The sequence below is a fragment of the Danio rerio genome, chromosome 1, assembly GCF_049306965.1.
Source record: "Danio rerio strain Tuebingen ecotype United States chromosome 1, GRCz12tu, whole genome shotgun sequence".
Lineage (NCBI taxonomy): Eukaryota > Metazoa > Chordata > Actinopteri > Cypriniformes > Danionidae > Danio > Danio rerio.
The window spans coordinates 18,185,345-18,206,443 of NC_133176.1; the positions used below are offsets into that span (position 1 = coordinate 18,185,345).

Consider the following 21,099-nt stretch of genomic DNA (forward strand, 5'->3'; position numbering starts at 1 on the left):
TCTCTCTGTCCTTTTATTTCCTTCCTGCTCTTTCAGGTAACACAGTCATTCATTTAGATAAGGCATTGGCCAGGATGAGGGAGTATGAGCGCATGAAGCTGAGGGCTGAATGTAACACAGATAACCCTGAGCACAGCTCTGCCATTGCTGCTGCCACCGTTGCCTCACCTCAAGGTACTCAAGGTACTGCTGCCATCACTGTCACACTGCACATCAGACCCGACAGACACTTACAACAGTGTCAAATGTGCTATCTGAAGCGTTCCATTAGAAACATTGTATGAGGTTTTCCAACACAATGGCAAAAAAAACAGTCAACTAGCAGGATGGGGGGTTGTAAAAACTTGTGTCTATAGTCGCTTATTACATTGCATTTGCTCACAATGTTTCTGACAAATAGTCACTGCCAGTAAATATGTTTCATAATTAATTAAATGCACATTTTTGAGATATTTTTTTAATGTGATATTACAAAATATTTACTTTACATTCTAGGAAGTCTGTATCATGTGCTGCTTAATGGCATGTTGTGTGACCTGGCTCAAAAGTTCCTCTACATTGAAATTTTCCTCTCAGAGAACCAGTTTAAAATGTTTTATTTATTTATAAAAAATGTCATTCAAGGATGGGCAAAAATACATTGAAATGTATTTTAAAAATAAAATGCCAAGTACCTCAGTTTTATGTGTATCAGAATAAACTACCAAATACAGCAGCCACAAATGTATCAAAATCAAACACTGTATTTTGAAAATACTCCAAAATACTTTTCCAAGGGAGCATGACATTTCTTCGCAAACCTTCACTCAATAGGCATATTTGATCAGTCACTTCGTCATTAAACTGACTTTCTTTTTCATTTTAGCATAGCGTTTGTACAATTTTCATACAGAAAGTCCTGTTTTGAAGGTGATCTCTTTAATCACTAACCAAAAAACATGTAATGCAGATAATGAGATGGAATATAGTACTGTATCTCTTTATTGTGTTAAGAGGTGTTTTTTTTTTGTTAAATAAATGTAGTTTTTTACCTGATTTAAACACATGAAATCTCCAGTTTTAGTAATTTTCCTAAATCATGTTATTTGCAACTGTACTCTTCAATGCAAAATGTAAAACTTATCTCTGTCTGTATAGACTGGAGTATTATTAAATAAATATTTGTCTCTCATATACTGTACTGTGCCATTTTGACATCTCTTAATTACTGTACAGTGCATCTGCAGATCATCTGGCATTTGAAACAGCCAATGAAGAATTGTAGGAATCGCCACTGTTAGACTTATTTTTATATTGTTTGTCTTATTTTCTTGGCATCTACATCAGCAGTCCATCCAAAACTACTGTTATTTGTACAGTATACTCAATCTTCCAGGATTTTTCAGTTCTTCTTTAACTGGAAGAGTCTCAGTTTGCCCCCTTAGTGAACACCACTACAGCATCTTTAGGTGTTTTTTGTAAGTTCTTCTGCATTTCCACCTGCAGCACCAACACTGAGAATGATTGTGCTGAAGGCTCCTCTTGTTTTTAAGGACTGATGTTTTATTTCATCTCATTTCTTAAGTAAAAATGCTGATGCCGAATTGTGCATTATACTGTCTTTATATATTACTGGTACTTTTAATTGTTAGAATATTTTTATAATTATAGAAAAGTGGTATTTATAAAATGTGGTAAACTTGATCTGATTTTAAATTTTTTTTTTTTGCCATGACATAGCCGTAGAAGCTAAAATGGCAATACAATTAAAACTCTCTCTCTCTCTCTCTGTCTCTCTCTCTCTCTCTCTCATGTAGACTTCTTACAAAGTATATTACAGTATTTTAAAAACACAAGACACAAAAGTATTTTGATACAAAATATAAACCAATTGACATAATTGACCCCTATAAAATACAAATTAAAAAAATACAATTTTATATTTAAAATACATGTATGATAAATACTGCCCATCCCTGCTGTCAATCACAAGCTAAGTTTTCATTTCAAATATGTGCTGTTGGTGTGTTCTCATTTACCAACTTAAAAATATGAATGCAATATTTCTTTAAGTTTCGAGTTGCTCTTCATGGTTTTACTTCATGGCACTACCTTAAGCTCTGCTTGCTTGCCAATATTAAATGCTTAATTTTTTACCGCTTTAAGTAGCTCTGCTTGGCTGTTTTAATGCATTGTTTGCATGTCTGTCCATTATTAGGTGCAGGACATTTGTCTACAGATGCACATTGTCCTCAGATTGACACCCAACAGCTGGACCGACAGATCAAAGCCATCATGACAGAGGTCATTCCCTTCCTAAAGGTGAGTTTGCGCTAATTTTCTCTTAACATTTGCAAATTAATCAACTGTAAGGGGTTCAGATTGTTGACAGATTGTTTCTCATGTGTCTTTCTTTCAGGAACATGTTGGGGAGGTGTGTTCACAGAAGCTGCTTAAGGCTGTGAGACACATGGTGCTCAACCTCACTCAGCAAAATGACGAAAGCAAAGAGTTTGTTCGCTTCTTCCACCGGCAGCTGGAAGGCATCCTGCAGGTCAGGCATATTCTGATGTGAATTTTCTGCCTTGCTCATTGTTATTTATTGTTTGCTTTTCTTAGATTGCTGTTTGGTGACTTTACTTGCATTAGTGATATTATGTTAGTCGGAAATGTTTTCAATTGGTTTCTTAAGTGCATGATACTGATGTTCTTGGCACAGGATTCCCTCAGCAAGTTTGTAGGTCGGAAGTTGCAGGACTGCGGTGAGGATCTGCTGGTGGAGATCTCTGAGATCCTGTTTAATGAGCTCGCCTTCTTCAGACTGATGCAAGATTTAGATCAGAACACCTCCAAAAACAAACTCAGGACCAAGAGGCGGTCGGACCACACATCTCCTAAACACTCGCCTCACACTGAGGTAAGATGTGTGAAATTCAACCTCTGCCTATGTATGAGCAGTACTTTTGTGTTAAAGGAGTAATGTTTACATTGTTTGTTTAGGAGATGAAAACACTAGAGAGAGAAAAGACGTTCTCACCATCCTATTTTGATGAAGACAGAGTAAGTTAAAGTGCAATAACAGCTGAATAATTTTGTATGTTAGCTTGCAGACTCAGGGTGTTTCACACTTGGTTCAATTGCCTGGTCTGTATCAAAGTTAAATTTTTCCCCACTTGCCACATGTATGTTCAAACCATCTTTTTTCCCTTCTGAACTCCGATACATCATCAAGCTGATGTTTTGTGTACGGATATTGCTGAGTGAAGGCCATGAAAGCAAAGCTACAAAATGGAAAGATGTATGCACATTACAGTCATTCTTTTGGTTTTGGTAACATACAGAGATCCACTTGTGCCTATCTGCTGCAAAAAAATAGTAAACATTTTTCAGAACATAATGCAATTTTTGCAGAAGCTTTTTTTTCAGGAGACAAGCACATATTATCTGTGTTTGCACTTGGTTGACATTAGGGTAACATTTACTGTTACGCAGACATACACGCGTGAATTAACGTTATGAAAACTAAAGTTTGTTGTACAGTTGGTGTTTCACTTCTGTTATTTGGTACGATTGCATTCACATCAGAAGTGAACCAGACTAGAGGCAATGCAAACTGTACCTCAGACCACCTCTTTCTGGTGGAATCGGGTACTGCTCGTGAGTTCAGAAGACACGTTCACACTAGCTTAACATACCAAACTCTGACATTAAATGAATCTGGGTGCGAACCAAACGTGTGGTGTGTAAAAAGTACCCTCCGTTCAAAGTTACATCAAAGTAAAGACAGCAGCAAAAACCCAATGGTTTATGATTTTTTTTTTTTTTGCAAATCTGAATGCTGAAAATTGACTTAAAGGTTTTCTTTTTTTTCCCATTCAGGATCAGGATGAGACTGAGCGGCAAGAGATGCCTCATGAGAGAGAAGAGGAGAAGGAGAAAGAAGCACAGAGCAGTGAAGCATCTGAGGTTGAAGAGGAAGAAGGACTGCCACTTTCTATAAGTAAGTTCTAGTATGGCATGGTAGTTAGTGTGCTTACATATAGCGAAATAGTGTTGTGGACGTCTCAATTTCAAGTCAGTAAAAACTGTAGAATAATTTCCATTTTACCACCACATGAAAAAAAAAGTATTTTAAAATGTAACAAAATAGATGAGCTGAATTTTCAACTGCCAGTTTTGGTGCTTAAGAAAGTTCTCTCATATTTGTATCAATCTATTTTAATGACCCTATGCTGTAATGCAGAAGTAAGCTTTTTTCTGATATTGTTTTAGAATGTCTGATTTATTTGCCTATAGGGAAATGACTATTAATAAAAAATGGCAGAAAAACAGACTTTGCTGTTCAATCAATTTAGTTTGATAAAAAATTAATGTCATAAGAAAATGCAAGTTTGCACCATTTGAGACCTGGGTAGGGTTGCACCAGCTGATCGTAATTTCTTTCTTAAACTGGAGTTTAAAGTCCACACTAGAGGCTTAGTAACTACTAGGTAGTTTGTAACTAAATTTGTTCTTACTTCGGTTGCACCACATGTTCTTAAAGCAAACCATAGTTATTAGTTCTTAAGCTCTCCATAAAGTCATGCTTGGTCACATTGAATGACGTAATATCCAATATGAAGCATTTAAATCGTTAAACTTCTTTAAAATTTGGTATCTAGTGCAACTATATGTAACTGAAGTGTTTACTCTAGTATTTTTTCCAACTGTGGCGGCAGGCCTTTTTTTTAAACACAGATCTACTTCCTGTGGCGTTATTTCAATGACAAATTTTGTGAGCGCAGTATTTGAAGTCGGGATCGCATTTATGTTATAGCCTACGAGCATGCCAATCTCTTTGCTTGCACACCGATTTTCTCTGCTCGTGCACAAAACTTCCTTCACGCCCCCTCAAATATAAGCCCCTTCAAGAGCGCACAGATCTTCTTGTGCGCTCTCGAATAAATGCTGCTGAAGAGCGATTTAGTGCGTTTGTGTAACGAGTATGTCTCCAGCATTTATTAGATTTGCTAGGAATATTTATAAATGTCTTTAATAGACCTACAGAGCGACTTTAATGCGTCCTAAAATAAAGTGAAACGGCTATACGTCGTGTTTGCTGGCCTCATGCACCTGTCAGTCAGTCAGTCAGCACGTCACCTTAAAGGGTTAAACAAATGAGGCACAGCACTACTACGGTTACAGAAAAGTTTGTGCTGTTATAATTCACTTAGCTTTTAATACGTTTTGGCGCAATTTTTTTTATTAACCGCTATTAAAAAATTACATTTTGAATGTTTTAAATGAGAAGCTGTAATGTAGCCATGACGGAATGAATTTTGGCATGGCGCCCCACCATGGAAGAAGGATTGTTGCGGAAACAATGAACTTTCCTATGAAAATGAAATTATAAATGACATTTTTATAGCACATTAAATTACAGTCAGACACTATAACAGACAATGACATGATTTTCAAGACACTAAGTTCAGTGGTGCAACACAAAAATATTTAGTAATGTGTAAGTTGCGCACTGCTGCTACAACCAGCCCTGAAGTCTCCAGCAAGCGTTTCAATGTCTACGCCTGCTTGTATTTGACAATAAATAATTTGATTAGAAAGTTCCAAGATCTTATAATGTGCTGTTCATTTTAATCAATTTTATTTCCCTTTAAAAAAAAAAATCTGTATCCGTAAAAGTCATATTTATAATGCAAGTAAATTTTACCATGTTCTTTCTTTCAAGTGGTGTCTCTGAACTCCCATTTATTATACTTCATTTTCTGCTCCATTTTTCTGCCTATGCACTAATACATGTGGATTGTTTGCTTGATTTTGTTAGTCTTATCATGTGCAGGTTAAAACCTTTGCGTAATGTGTTTGACTCTGATAAGAATCTGTTTGACTTGTGCTCTTTTCTTCAGGCCTGTCTAAAGCAGAGACAAAGGCTCTATGCAACTACGGCAGTGGAGAAGATGAAAATGAAGTGGAGGAGATGGAGGAGTTTGAGGCTGGACCTGTAGAGGTGCAAACATCATTACAAGCCAGCATGGACAACACTAGTGAACACAGAGAGGTGCTTTTACAGTGTACAGTAGATAGCAAATAAGCTGACACAGCTCAGTAATATAGACTAATAATGACCTGTTGTTCATCCAGAGCTCTGCGTTACAAAACGAAACCCCACAGGAAACCAAATCAGACCAAGACAGCTCAGAAAGTAGTCAGTGTATGTTTTTTTTTCTGTAATATTACACTTTTTATATTTATTATTGATTATTACACTCCATTACAGTTGCAGCTATAATATTATGTTCATATTTTCTCCCAATTTCAAACAGTAAATAGTGAACCGTCTGATCCCAAAGTCATTGTTCAGCCTCCAGAAGAGGGTGGAGAAGAGGAAAAATCTGCTTCGGGAGATGAAGAAGAGGAAAAGGAGGACAGCACTTCTGCTCCAGTCCAGGAAACTCCTCAGAGCTCCGATTCAGCCAGTCCTGATACAGACTCTCCAGTCATGATCAACACTGATGTACGACACTGATCTCAACCAGCATCTTTAAAGTATTTATCTGAAGATTATAAGGTGTTGAGCTTCTTTTCTTTATATATTTCTAAATGACAGGAAGCTGGATCTGGAAATACCAGTCAGAGATCGGATGAGGAAGATTTTGTGAAGGTGGAGGATCTTCCTATTCAGATGTCTGTTCTGTGTGAGGTAAGAGCTTCAGTGGTCTCGCTGACTTGGCATTGTGAAATCATTTTTTTTACAGTTTAAAATTCACTAATTTGTTATGTATTATATTCATTTATATTTTAATATTTATTTTGCTGCTGAATATCAGTCACTACTAGTGCTGTAGTTTTCATGTTATGTAGATTTGTCTTTACTCTCTAACATGTTTAATACAAAAATGCTTACTTGCACATCTTCTTTGCTTGTAATCTGTACAGGAAGAGCTGTGTAAGAGGATCTCAGAAGAACAGCAAAATAACAACTTGACAGCTGAAATTCTCAATGGAAATACAAGCGAGCTTACGGGATTGGTGGGAAATGCTCAAACACTCAAAGAGCCTGGTAAATATAATAACTAAATCATAAGTGATCATTATTAATGGTATTAAATTGTAAATAATTCACTTTGTGCTGACAAATGAGTAAAGCCAATGGTAAAATGGCTTGATGTACTGTGGTAAAATGTTTGAATATGCCTTAAAATATTATTTCGGAATACAAATGGTTAAAGCGAATGATTTTTTTTAAAAGGGTGTCTTCAATAGTCAGTTGTTTTTTAAGAAATGCACTATAAGATTTGAAGTGGATTGAATCCATTTAGGCACAAGAAATTATAAAGTTTACTGCTTTAACAATGATAAATTGTGTTTAATTATTTATTACTTTAAACACAATGCAGTGTTTTTGTTACATTTGATTATGGTTTTCAGTTGGAGTTTAACAGTGCTGCAAAGAAATTCCATAAAGTCTGGTTTCTCAAATTTTTTGTAATATTTGTTCTGTTGTTCTAATGTATTTTGCATTTAGATGCACTCCTCCAAAAATGATTTAAATCAATTTAAAATGAGGAATTCTTTCCTAATATAGGGTATAGATTACAGAAAAACAAAATTTTGCAATGTCAGTTTTTTTCAATGTTGTGCAGCCCTACCTTTGAACTATTTAGATATAGATGTGTACCTTCAATACTGCTGTGCAGTCATATGGAAAGATGCATGCCAAAAATATGTTGTCGGTCGAACCTGATTTGAGACCTAGGGTTGTATTACAGAAACTAACTTTAAAATCCGATCTCTTTGGTAACCAATTTCACTTAGCACCTCATTTTAGTACTAATCTATCACAGAACAGCATTTTCTAAGTTTTATTTTAAGTACAGATATAAAGGTAGCAAAACAGAAACCTCCTAACTTGACCAAAAAAAAAAAAAAAAAAAAAATCCTAAAAACGGTCCTAACTTTTAAGAGCAACCCGACAGCTGTCCTAACTTCAAAATAATTTGAAAGGTAATGTGAAAAAACACTTATATTTGTGCTGTCCAGCAGTGGCAGTATATTTACTGATGATTCAAAATAAAGAATGAAGATGTTTAATAGTAGACAGACTCTTGGAGGACACTTGTGTTGAGTTCAGACTGCATGATTTGAGCCCCGATTTTGACTCGCCAACAGGTTTTGAGAAATTGCAGACAAATAGCTGAAATTACAGGCAAATCAGTGCTCGTTCACATGAGTAACAATCATACAGTATGAACTACCAAAGATCTGAGAGAATCACCGCTGAGTCGCCGACACTCGTAAGATATTTGGCATGCTAAATATCTGGACCCGTCTGCGATTTAAATGATGTCATGTGAAATGTGTTCTGATTTAAAATAACATCGGCAATTACCTACAACCAATGAGAGAGCAGCATCTACTAGTATGGGTATCTGCAGGGCAGCGGAATGATGGGGGATACGTTAAAATCGCTTATTTTCAGTCTATTTGGACCTTAGAAATGGAGGAAAAACCAGTGTAAATTTGGCAGGAGCACCCGTGTCTGTCTGACATGTTATCTGAGCAATACCACAACCGGCTCAAAACAGAAAAAAGTTGAGGAGAAATTGCTAATTCCCTTTAATAGGTGAGCCAAGTGAGCAAAATAAGTACATTTTCTACCTCACCAAAGGCTTCTTTTGTTATTATATAGTTAATAACAAAATATATACTACGTTACCTAGTGTTGTTTTCATGTCACTGCTTCTTGCGTGTGTTTAGTAGTGAGAGATGTAGTTTTCGGACTGAGACAAAGGTGCCGGCGATTCTTCCTATTGTAAAGTCATGCAGTGTGAAACCCTCAGTTTCTGATCCATCTTGCAGTGTAAACAAAGCAGCGACGAAACACTAACCCAGATAGTCATGCTGTGAAATGACTACTTTGAAAATCATGCAGTCTGAACTCTGCATTAAGATCTTAGTTTTTTATGACAAAATTACTAATTTGTCATTTTAGGCCGCTGCGCAACATATTACAATTAACACAGAGCATTACAGAGAACAACAAAGCGTCACAGAGCATTACCGGTTGTAGTGCAAGTAACTAATGCCTTCAGTTTGTATGAGTTCTGTTATTTCCCCTGGCTTTGATGATCCGTTGTATTTGTTAACTTTTTAGCAGCTTGCAGCGTTGGTTGCCTGGTAACAGACCTGCAAATTGATTGTCAAACTTGGCATAAATTTTAGATTCCCCAACTAGAGACGAGATGAGAATCCCAAGTCAAGTTAAGATTTGCTTCTGTAAAACAAATATGCAAAAGTAAAGACCTAAGATAAGAAACTTTCTGCAATATGCCCCCAGGCCATCAAATCAAGTGGGAAAGCACATTTAGTTTTGTCACACATTTGGATAATGAAATCATCAACCTTCTTTTTCTTTTTGATTGCAGAAACCATTGGAGCCCAGAGTGCATGAGAATGATCTTTCAGTCTTACACTACAGTCCATCTTTCATGCAGCATTACTGTTTAATGAGCTTAATACCCTAAGAATCCTTGGAAACAACTGCTAAGCGAATCAGCCTGTCAGCATGCGTGATCTAACAGTTCAAGAGACGGCAAAGAAGTCTCTACACCTGTAAGTAGTTTTATGGAGAATGTAGATGATGTCTTGAAGCGGGCTCTTGTCTGTCTTTTAAGCGGTTCTGTAGTCTGTAAGTGCTTTTTTCTGTGTTTCTCTTTGTTGAGCTTCTTCAACGGCTGTGGTTTAAGGGATGCAGAACATTTGTGTGTTCCTACGTTTGGCATGGTTAGGCTTTTGTTTTTGCATTTCTCCTGTGATTTTTGCCAATGAAATACAAAGAGGACAATAGATCTTTTGTTTCTCTGGTTCAGGACAAAATTAAGCAGAAATGAAAATAACCCTATTTAAATATATCTGACATGAACCAGACTGCACATTGAAAACCATTAGGGATTCAGCAGAATCACATGTTAGCACTGATGCATTGTCCTGTCCTTTCTTATTGCACTCTTTTAAATGTTCTCTTGCTTTTATTTGGATCTTTTTTAAGGCATGTTGGCCAATGCTTGGGTTCTCACCCCATTTCACCTCGTGTAATTCTCCAATGTTTAGATTGAGATTTAAAACGAATAAAAGATTGATTTTTACCATTTTCCTGCAGTTGTTTTCTCCCCCCGTGCACACCCCCCCTCAAAGCAATAAATATTACATAATTTATTATGTGCAATAACATTAATATCTTTTGGTCAATGATTTATTATTAAGGCACCAGTAGTGTTGATTATCAAGTTGAAATATGTTCTACTTGCATTTTCCAGAAGCTAATATATCATTACAAAAACAACAAAAGATACAATCACATCCAAAAAACTTTGATTAAAAATTATGTACAATATGTCATGCGCAATAAACATTCTCAGTGCATTTTGTTTGATAACACATCCTTAGACCTGTGTTAAATAAGCTGTTCAACCTGTTTGACAGGTTAAGCTTGATTATATACCCAACAAAGCTCATGTGATTCTGAATCAGATGTTGCAAACCTTTTAAAATGTGAGACTGCTGATTTGAACAGTGCTAAAATTAGAATTATTTCCCTTCCTAAACAGAGACACTCACATTCATCATATTTTGCTGTCTGCAGATAGAGTGCAGAAGTGTACTATGGTCTTGAGTTCTTCACCAGGGCATGCAGGGATTTGGACAGTCACGAATAAAAGACTCCAGTGTTCCCTTAGAAACTTCCATAAGAGTAGTGTATGTGGTCAACTGCACAGCACCAGAATGAAAAGTGTTATTCAACCAGGCATTATAAGTGCTTTAAACTTAACTAATTAAAAGTGTAAATACATAAAGAACCCACCTTATTTAAGACTGGCTTGGTGGACAGAACATCATAAACCGTCTTTACTGAGATATTCTGCAAGAAGATCGCAAGAAGTTAAAGTAATAAAATAAAAATTCTAACATTATGATTCTATTTTCTCAAGTCTGCAAATCCAAACTTACAGTCTGTGTGGTCTGATTCATGCATTTCATAGCCGGAGTTCTGCGGTCGTCTAAAAACAGAGGCTCTTTCCAATGGTCATAGTTCGTCTCCAACACATACCACCTGCCATTCTTCACATTCAGCCTGAAATGCATAGACAATATCATATTAAACCAAAATACTACAATGATTTTCACTCCAGACCAACAAGACCTCAGTCCAGCAGAATTAAGCTCCTTCCCTAAACGCCAAATAAAATAAAAAAAACACTTAAGTACTTCACAGAAACTTTAAAGATTAGTTACAATTACCCAAACAACTTCTAACTGACACTTTAGATTTACACGAGGCCACGGGAGAAGATTTGTGGATGAAAGTGAAACTGACACTAGAAGGTCATTTAACATTTACTATGTGACGAATGTAGTACATCTAAATTTCAGAGGGTTAATTCAGTGATCACAGAGTAATACCTAGGCCCGGAATCAGTGCGCGCAAAAATCTGCAAGTTTTAGCCCATCGAGTCTATTTATTGTGTAAATATATATTTATTCAGTTTTTAAATCAACTCCAGTAATAATATTGACTAAAATGACAATATAATATATGAGAGACTTGCTATGTTTACCAAATTAGAGGATCTAATTGATTATGATACATTATACATTGTAAACCAAAAGTTAAAAAGTTTTAATATTTTTATTATTATTTCATATACTTAAAATTTTCAGTTATAATACTCACAAAATCATTCTGCATAAATCAGATTTTTTTTTATACAAAATTCTGTACAAAAAAAGGAAAAAAAAAGTCTGCAGATTCTGTCTGGCCCTGATAATAACACAAGTGTCAACTCAAGAGAGCAGAGGGGTCAGGATTGGACAGCCCTGATGTAGATGTGTGTATAGACTAAATCAGTGGTGCAGAGCTCACTCCAGCGGGCTGATGTTCTGTGTTCTGGATCTGGTGATAATGCAGGCTTCACCCGACTGGTTTCCCCCCAGGATAAAGTAGGCTGGAGCCAACAGCTTAGTATCAGACAGCAGAGCCTTGGCACTTTCATAACTAAAACAAAACATGATCATCATTATTAAATACTCAGGAGACGTCTTTGCATTTGTCATAGTTCAGTATCAAAAACATATTTACATATGCATAAAGATTTAAACATGTATTTGTATTATAATTTCAGTTTAAGGAGGGTCAAAACAATAATTCCTCTACCAGTCAAATCTGTGAATTAAGATTAAGAAAATTAAAAGTTTTTATAATGTTTCAAAGGGTAATTTACTGCAATGTTCAACATGTTTTTTCACAGCAGCCGTTACATCAGTGCTCAGAGTCAAACGGTCCTGCAGAAATCATTCTAATATGTAGATTTGGGGTTCAGTTATAGCTGATAGTTCTTATTATAAATGTTAAAAACAAGTTTTTCTGCTTAATGTTTCAGTGATTATTGCAGCACCAAATTCAGCAAATTAATTTTCTCTGAAAGATCATGTGACACTGAACACTGGAGCTTTGAGGAATAAACTACAGGACAGAAGTTATAATTGAACATTATTACTGCTTTATCTGTTTCAAAAATAATAATTATTTAAAATAAGTTATAAAGTGATTGTAAACGCATAATTTATGAAAACTCAGCATTAGAATGTTTAAAAATCCATTCGTGTGTGTGTGTGTGTGTGTGTGTGTGTGTGTGTGTGTGTGCGTGTGTGCGCGCGTGTGCGTGTGTGTATGTTTGTTTGTTTGTGCGTGCGTGCGTGCGTGTGTTTTTTTTAAACCTAGTTGCATTCTCCAGCACTGAGCGAGTCAGGAAACTCATCCACATGCCGTCTCTCTTTCCCAAGATCCACTCCAGAATCCCTGTAATTCACACCACACACACACTTAATAACAATAACCACATGCATTCATTCAACCAACTATGTGACATAATAAAACACACACCCTTAAACACATCAATTAAAACAGACAAAAAATAATAATAATAATAATAATAACACTGTGCCAGAAAGAACATTTAACTTTGACCATTGAGGAATCAAAAGCAACTAAAATAAACAATTATGCCTCAAATTCAACATAAAGGGCAAAAAAAAAAGTTTGTCATAATATAAATTTCACCCAAATGTTCTTTTGTATACAAGTTTTGTACAGTTGTATGTATATTTCAGCTTGTAAACTATAAATTCTATTGCTATTAATAACATACAGATTTCTGATTAAAGTAATTGTATTTCACATAAAAGACATTTAATGAGGTTATAAAATTCCCAGCATAAGTTCAATGCACTTGAAACGCCTTTTATTTACATGAATATTCCTTAAAATTGCTAAAATAGCCATGTCAATAAAAGCTTTTGAATTTTTTTTCCACATTTTTGAGTGCCTTGGACTTACTTTTGCTGTAAATTCTGACGAATACCTTACCCAAACAGCACCGACACATTAAATTAAGCTACCCCTGAGCACGTTTTGTTTGATTTTGGATTGTTATAAAATTCCCCTTTTAAAGGTTAAAAAAAGTGATTTGTGGCCTTAAACTTGACATATTTGTGCCACATGACTCAGCAGCAGTCAGTGAGATGAATAAAGGAGCTCACCGATGTATCCTCCATCCAGACTGAATCGCTCATTCATAGTGAGAGTGAACGAGTTCTGTAAAGAAAACAACACGAGCAATGTGATCAGTGACCAACAGTCCGAGCTTTCACAATAATCCTTCCTGTTCAAATGCAGAAGTGAAACTAAAAACAACAGCTGAGACAAAAGGTCACTTCTGTCTCCTGTCGCTATTCTGGATATCCTCAAAGACTGCTCTGTGATTACCTGATGAATGCCGGTCAACATCCCGACATATCCTGCAAAATTGGTGGATTTGAAGACCGTCTGGCCATTTCGCGTGAAGTCTATGTTGACAACCAGAGGCTTCAGCTTCTCTGTGATGACCCAAGACCTGTTCTTTAAATCCCATCTGAAAGAGAGGAACACACATCATATGAAGTCTTGTTCAGTCAATGAGTGTGCATGAATTGAGGAAGAAGGGTAAAAACAAATGGTAAAACTCACCCCATGAACAGTCCAAAGTCCAGGTTCCTTGCATGGATGAGATTGCCTACATTAAAAACAAACTGATCTTTACTTTACGGCATTTCACAAGTATTCTGATATTATACAGTGTTGTACAGTACCATTTAGTAATTTGGGAACTGTAGGATTTTAATTAAATGTATTTTGATTCTAAATAAGTCTTTCATGCTCATCAATACTGCTTTAATTAAATATTGTGAAAGTGTATGGGTGTTTCTCAGTGATGGGTTGCAGTTGGAAGCGCATCTGCTATGTAAAACATAAGGTGGATAAGTTGGCGGTTCATTCCGCGGTGACGACCCCTGATTAATAGAGACTAAGCCAAAAATAAAATGAATGAATGAATACAATTTAAAAAAACAGTTTTATGCATATTTCATTAATTTTCCTTCAGGCTAGCCCTTGATTTATATGGGGTCACCACAGCGGAATGAACCACCAACTACTCTGGTATATGTTTTTACGCAGTGGCCACAACCCAGAACTGTACTGGAAAAGACCCATACGAATTTCTTATTCACACGCACACACACACATTCATGCACAACAGCCAATTTAGTTCTTAACAATAATCTTTGCAACATAAAAGACACTTGATAAAAAATGTGTCAAATGATCCTTCAGAAATCATTTAAATAAACTTTTGTTTTTATTTTAGTTGACAATTGTGCTTAATATTTATTTTCTGGAAACCACGCTTTTTGGCGAGTAAAAAAGGTCAAAAGAGCAGTGTTTATAAAAATTCTAAATATTGTACAGCATCATGTTTCACTGTTACTTCTAATAAGTTGAATTAATACTTGCTGAAACAGGATTTAAATAATGTAATGTCCCTAAAGTTTTGAGTAGTAGTATATGCTTTATATAGGTTACCATACGTTTTCAATGTACCCCCAAATACTATCATCTTTAGGAGAGGGACCACATCATAAAACGTAAAATTCATCTCAATGGTGTCTTAATAATAGTAATAATAATAATAATAATACGTTTTTATTTTTATTTATCATTTTCTTAAACCCAAGCGCTCCGACAGCAGAGAAAATCAAACACGAAATAAAATACAACGATTCAACGTTGATAAAATATAAACACATTGGAATGATCAAGAATCTAAAAGTGCAACCTGAAAAAGAAGAGTTTTTAACATCTTAAAACTCGCCAGTGGGGAAGCTTTCCTCATAGAATAAACCTGGCTGCAGCAACAGAGAATCAAGTCTTGAATAAAGATCCAATTTATACTGTGAAAAATTAATATTAGAAATAAATTTAAATGATATTTGAAAAATAGTTTGTTTCTTTTTAAAACAATAATTACACATGTATTAACTATTTTATTAAATGGCACCATTATTATATCTAATCTCATCTATATTTATAGGCTTGTTTTAACAAATGATTTAAGCAAATGTGGCATCATTTATTGATGTAATTCTTGTTCATATTTGATTATTCATTTATTTATTTTCCTTCAGCTTAATCCCTTTATTCATCAGGTCTCACCACAGCACAATGAACCACCAACTTAATTCAGCATATGTTTTACACATGCCCTTCCAGCTGCAACCCAGTTCTTGGAAACATCCATGCACACTCATTCACACACATACACTACCGCCAATTTCATTCATTCATTTTCCGTCGGCTTAGTCCCTTTATTAATCTGGTGTCATCACAGCGGAATGAACCACCAACTTATCCAGTATAAGTTTTATGAAACAGATGCCCTTCCAGCTGCAACCCATTACTGCGATATACGGCCAATTTAATTTATTCAATTCACCTACAGCAATGTCTTTGGACTGTGGGGGAAACCCATGCCAACACGGGGAGAACATGCAAACTACACATAGAAATGCCAACTGACCCAGCCGGGACTCGAACCAGCGACCTTCTTGCTGTGAGGCAACAGTGCTAGCCACTGAGACACCGTGTCACCCATTATTCAATTAATTGAATTCAATAATTTTTTACTAAAATGTTAATGTATGTATCTACATAGAACACTAATTCATTTTACAGACCCCATAGCACTCCCTGGTGTCCTTTAAAAACTGATCAAATCTTTAAATAAACATATATAAGACATGTTTTGTCACTGATGATGTTCTCACCGTTGACGTCCTCAGCAACCAGAGAAGTGCAGACAGTGAACACCTCATAAAATATGTTGAAGAGCACCACCTCTCCTGCATCACAGAGCACATTTTGGATTTAACTTTTATTTAATGTAACAGAGTTGAACGTAATGCTATAGATTTGTGCATTTCATACCCAGAGGAACACCAGAGACAGACGCGATTCCCCGGATCTCCTCATTGAACGGGTACGGCAGAGTGTCCACCATTAACGGCTGAAAAACAGAACACATTACTTTACACTGCCTCACAAAATAGAGCTCTGGATCAAATGAAAGTCACAAAAGTGATTTGATATGTCTGGAAAACACATTAAATGAAAGTGACGTGTCTATTGTGATGTTTAAAGTAACTTTTTGTGAAAATACAAAGTCAAAACAGTTATGAAATAATATTCCATCATCATTCAGAGTTTGTATGTGTTTATGTAAAATGAAACAACATGCTAATGCTGAAATGTACTTATTAAAATGGATAAGAGTAATCAATCCCAAAATTTTGCTTAAATAGACTTTTACAGTCGACAAACAGTCATTATTATAAATGTGCATTTTTATGTATAAATACTACAGTTAGACATTGATCTTTTAGCAGCCGTCTTTTGTATATAATGTAAAAGGGTTTTTTATCAACATTTAGACATTAGACATTTTTTATTAATACGATATTACAGGTTTATTGGTTTTCATTCCTGAAAATAGATTTTCATCTTAAACCCATGTTGAGATGTAGCTATATACTTCAGTAATCATTATTTAGCATCATATGGTTGGAGTTCCCTTAACTTCTTTCAAGAGTTCACACTAAGCTGATGATTGATAGTAAAGCTAGTCTGGCGTGCTGTGGCGTGCAGGGAGAGAGCCCTGGGCTCCCTCCCGTTGCAAGGCGAGAGGGGAGTTTGAGCTCAGGTAGATCTCGATGACTCCCCTTCTTGCTTATTGTAGCTAAGTGTCGGTTATGTATGCTGAAAGGTGTACTCAGAGTTTAGCTAATGTATTTTGATTAATTGTTTAGAGTGCTTGTTTTTGAACTGTGGGAGGAAACCGGAGGACCCGGGGAAAACCCACGCGATCATGGGGAGAACGAGCAAACTCCGCACAGAAATGCCGTCTGGTTTGGAAAGGAATTAAACCAGGGGCATTCTTGCTGTGAGGCAACAGCGCTAATCGCTGGCCACCGTGACGCCCGTTTGAAAGGAGGGAAAGTAGGGTTGGATGGGGAGGTTTCTTCAAGACGAAGATATTGAGATAAGAAAAGTCTGGTTATTTATAGTGAGTTAAGGATCGTCTGATAGGATAATCAGTCATTAGCTAAAGTTGAAACAGCTGTGAACATTCATAAGCACGTGATCCTCTCGAAATTTGTTTATGAATAAACTTCACTTCGTTTTACAGTGTAGCATTTAACAATGATTTATAATGAATATACCATTTAACTCCTTTGATGCAACTAAGAGACATTGATCAACTGAAACTGAGATTCCAAAACTCATAAAGTAGTCAGTTTGACAAGCTTACATTGTCATTGAAATGGCATTATAGTTCATTCAAATTGTGTGTGATCATATGGAGGAAGTTTGCTCTACTCAGTATATTAGTTTTTGACTTCAAGAGCTAGTTCAACCAAAATTAAAAAGTCTGTAATTTTCTCATCTTTTACACGTTTCAAACCTTTATGAGTGTCTTTCTTCTGCTGAACACAAATAAATATATTCTGAAGAAAACTGAAACCACTGACTTTCATTGTGTTTGTTTTTCCTACTATGGACATCAATGGTTACAGTTTTTAGCTTTTTTCAATATATCTTTTTTTGTGTTCAACAGAAGAAAGAAACTAAGAAATAAATACGATTTTGGGAGATTTATCTCTTTAAATGGTTTTAGGCAATCCTTAAATTGTTTGAGTTCCCTTAACTTATTGGGTTTTACAGTGTGCAAAGAGATGTGTTAGATTGTTAATATTCACCAAGTCCTTGTCCACCAGCTGAATGAGCTTCCCGCTGGGAACAAAGGCGTCTGCTAGATCTCTGATGGCCTGAATCATGCTCGCCATCTGAAGGAAAAAAGCACATGAGCTCTTGTGTAATGGTGCTTTTCAGTTCACAAAATTCATCTGAAACCTCACAAGAGCAGTGAATTTGTTGGTCAATGCAAAAAGGACTTATAGTTCATTCCTTTATAAAGCCAGGAGGAGAGTCATCTATGAAGAATTAACAGGTATGAAAGGTATTAAAAGGTATGTGAACTCACCTCAGTCTTCTTGTCTGAAATAACATCTGTCCATCTTTTGCTTGCTGGTAAATCCAGATCAACAGTGTACCAGGACACGTCACCTTTAAATCTAAATCAAACAGAGATTCAAATAAAGGTTTGCTCATTTTTACGTATATTTTAAGCATTTATATTATTCTAAAGAAGCTTGGATATACACATTTCACAATCAATGCGGATTTTTTTTTTTTAAGTGTTAATAAATTTTAAACCTACATGGAAATATTACATTATTAAAGTACATATATACCGTTTATAGGAAATTATCAAACTGAAAGTGGTATTAGGTTTAATTTCTTATTTATTTACACTGTTCCATAATTAAATACCTCAAATTATTAGAAAAAAAGACATTTTGGTACAAAAGTATAATTTTTCATGTGTTAATATATATTTTATTGGTATATTTAGTTTAATTGTTTAGTAGTTTTAAGGACAATATTATTAGCCCCTTTAAGCTATATATATATTTTAATAGTCTACAGAACAAACCGTCATTATACAATAACTTGCCTAATTACCCTGACCTGCCTATTCATTCATTCATTCATTTTCTTGCCACAGCGGAATGAACCGCCAACTTATCCAGCACATTTTATATGCAATGGATGCCCTTCCAGCTGCAACCCATCCCTTGGAAATATCCATACACACTCATACACTACAGACAATTTAGCCTACTCAATTCACCTGTACTGCATGTCTTTAGACTGTGGGGGAAACTAAGCACCTGGAAGAAAATCCCGCGAACGCAGGGAGAACATACAAACTCCACACAGAAACGTTAACTGACCCAGCCGTGGCTCGAACCAGCGAGCTTCTTTCTATGAGGAGACAGCACTACCTATTGCGCCACTGCGTAGCCCTCCTAACCTGCCTAGTTAACCTAATTAACCTAGTTAAGCCTTTAAATGTCACTAAGCTGTATAAAAGTGTCTTGAAAAATATCTAGTCAAATATTATCTACTGTCATCATGGCAAAGATAAAATAAATCAGTTATTAGAAATGAGTTATTAAAACTATTATGTTTAGAAACGTGTTGAATTTTTTTTTCTCTGCGTTAAACAGAAAATGGGGGAAAAAACGGGGCTAATAATGCTGACTTCAACTGTATGTGTATATATATATATATATATATATATATATATATATATATATATATATGTATGTGAAATAATGAAAATATCTACTTTTACAGGGTCCTTGTCACAAATAACATGTGCAGACATGATCATAATAGTAAATTATCCATATTTAAATGCACTTAACCATAAACCAAACACTAGGCATACTCCGATTGATCCGCTGGAGATCGGTATTGGCCGATAATCACATTTCACGACTCGATCGGTTCTTGCTGATCTGGCCGATCTCACGATCAAGTGTTTGTTTACGATTTACAAGCAGAGGAAGACGCATGTGCACATCCGAGATATACATCAGCAGCACCACAACACGAGCAATTTTTTTTTTATTGCATTGTTAGTAATATTTCCTTACCATTTTTCTGTTCTATCTATAATTTTTTGTAAAATTGTTTTTGACTATTACATGCATGGAACATGCTTAATTTATTATCTCAGGCAAGGCAAGATCTCATACTTAGAGGGAAAATGTGCTTTATGCAATGGCAAAGTTATATAAAGCTTGAAGCATCATAATCGATACTCGGTATCGGACGATCATCATGACAAGGAATCGGTACTCCATATCCCCTAGAAAATTCTGATTGGAGCATTCCTACCAAACTCTTAAAGTAAGTTTATTACTTAATAATAACAAGTACCCTAAAACGAACACTTAAAATGTAATGTAAAAAGATGCACAAGTTATTGCACAACAATGATGATTTTCCAACCCTATTGTTACAAAACACCTGACACTGTTATTAATTATCTAAGTGACATATATTTCTTTTTCTCTCGTGTGTATTTATTTGCTCGCTTTATTTATATTTTACATACACTACACGTACCTGTGAGGTAAAGTGTTCAGAGGAAGTGTGTAATAACACAATACACTCTGACAGTACTTTCTACCGACTGTATAATTCATAATTTCAGTTACTATACTTACGTGGGGCCATTTGGAGGATACATGCCACTTCTGCAATCTTCTGTGAACTGAAATATATAAACAGCAGTAATTATACCTCAGTTTTGCAGCATATTTGTCGTGTTGGTTATTCTCCTTAACTTTTTTAACTGTACCAACACCATTAACTAGGTCATTTAAGTTATACAACAAAGCAGTGTCGTATAAACACTAACACGAATCAGTCTCGCAATCACTGTAATCCCCAATAACACAAATCTGAAATGAGATATGAGGATATTGTTGCCGTAAACAAGCAACTGTTTCGTCAATATCAACAACAAGCATAAGCTGTGACTTACCGGTGGTACATATTGCGCAGACAAGCACATACACATATAAGAGAGAATGAAAAAGCACAGGTTTAATCTGTTGTTCATGATGAGACCGATCTGTCCTCGGACTTCTCCGAACGCGGAAGTGCCGATGAGGATTCTCGTGACGGTTGGTGATCTGCGCAAACCCACGAGACAGACGGGGGAGTGACCAAAACAATGACTTACACAATAAAAGATGACTTTACTGTTTCTTGTCTTT

General features: G+C 35.7%; 2 protein-coding genes across 52 annotated transcripts in view; one reads left to right on the forward strand and one right to left on the reverse strand.

Moving 5' to 3' along the window:
• Nucleotides 1-10,126, forward strand: part of pcm1 (pericentriolar material 1) — a 30,922-nt gene extending 20,796 nt beyond the window's left edge. For 22 of the 51 annotated variants that reach the window (XM_073910709.1, XM_073911317.1, XM_073910863.1 and 19 more), the window contains 12 exons: nt 37-183; nt 2,198-2,301; nt 2,399-2,533; nt 2,699-2,896; nt 2,980-3,039; nt 3,859-3,979; nt 5,883-6,034; nt 6,118-6,187; nt 6,300-6,490; nt 6,584-6,676; nt 6,913-7,036; nt 9,402-10,126. In XM_073910709.1, coding sequence (XP_073766810.1) covers nt 37-183; nt 2,198-2,301; nt 2,399-2,533; nt 2,699-2,896; nt 2,980-3,039; nt 3,859-3,979; nt 5,883-6,034; nt 6,118-6,187; nt 6,300-6,490; nt 6,584-6,676; nt 6,913-7,036; nt 9,402-9,427 — 1,421 coding nt within the window. In that variant the 3' untranslated portion in view covers nt 9,428-10,126. 51 annotated transcript variants of the gene reach the window in all.
• An 88-nt stretch (nt 10,127-10,214) lies between these two features.
• asah1b (N-acylsphingosine amidohydrolase (acid ceramidase) 1b) lies at nt 10,215-20,959 on the reverse strand. The gene is given in 14 exon segments (NM_200577.1): nt 10,215-10,743; nt 10,838-10,894; nt 10,984-11,107; nt 11,897-12,028; nt 12,751-12,832; nt 13,573-13,627; nt 13,799-13,943; nt 14,039-14,084; nt 16,174-16,248; nt 16,334-16,412; nt 18,163-18,249; nt 18,447-18,537; nt 20,545-20,591; nt 20,865-20,959. Coding segments are annotated over 14 exon segments (1,188 nt in total). The 5' UTR covers nt 20,943-20,959; the 3' UTR covers nt 10,215-10,653.
• Between the last annotated feature and the right edge of the window lie 140 nt (nt 20,960-21,099).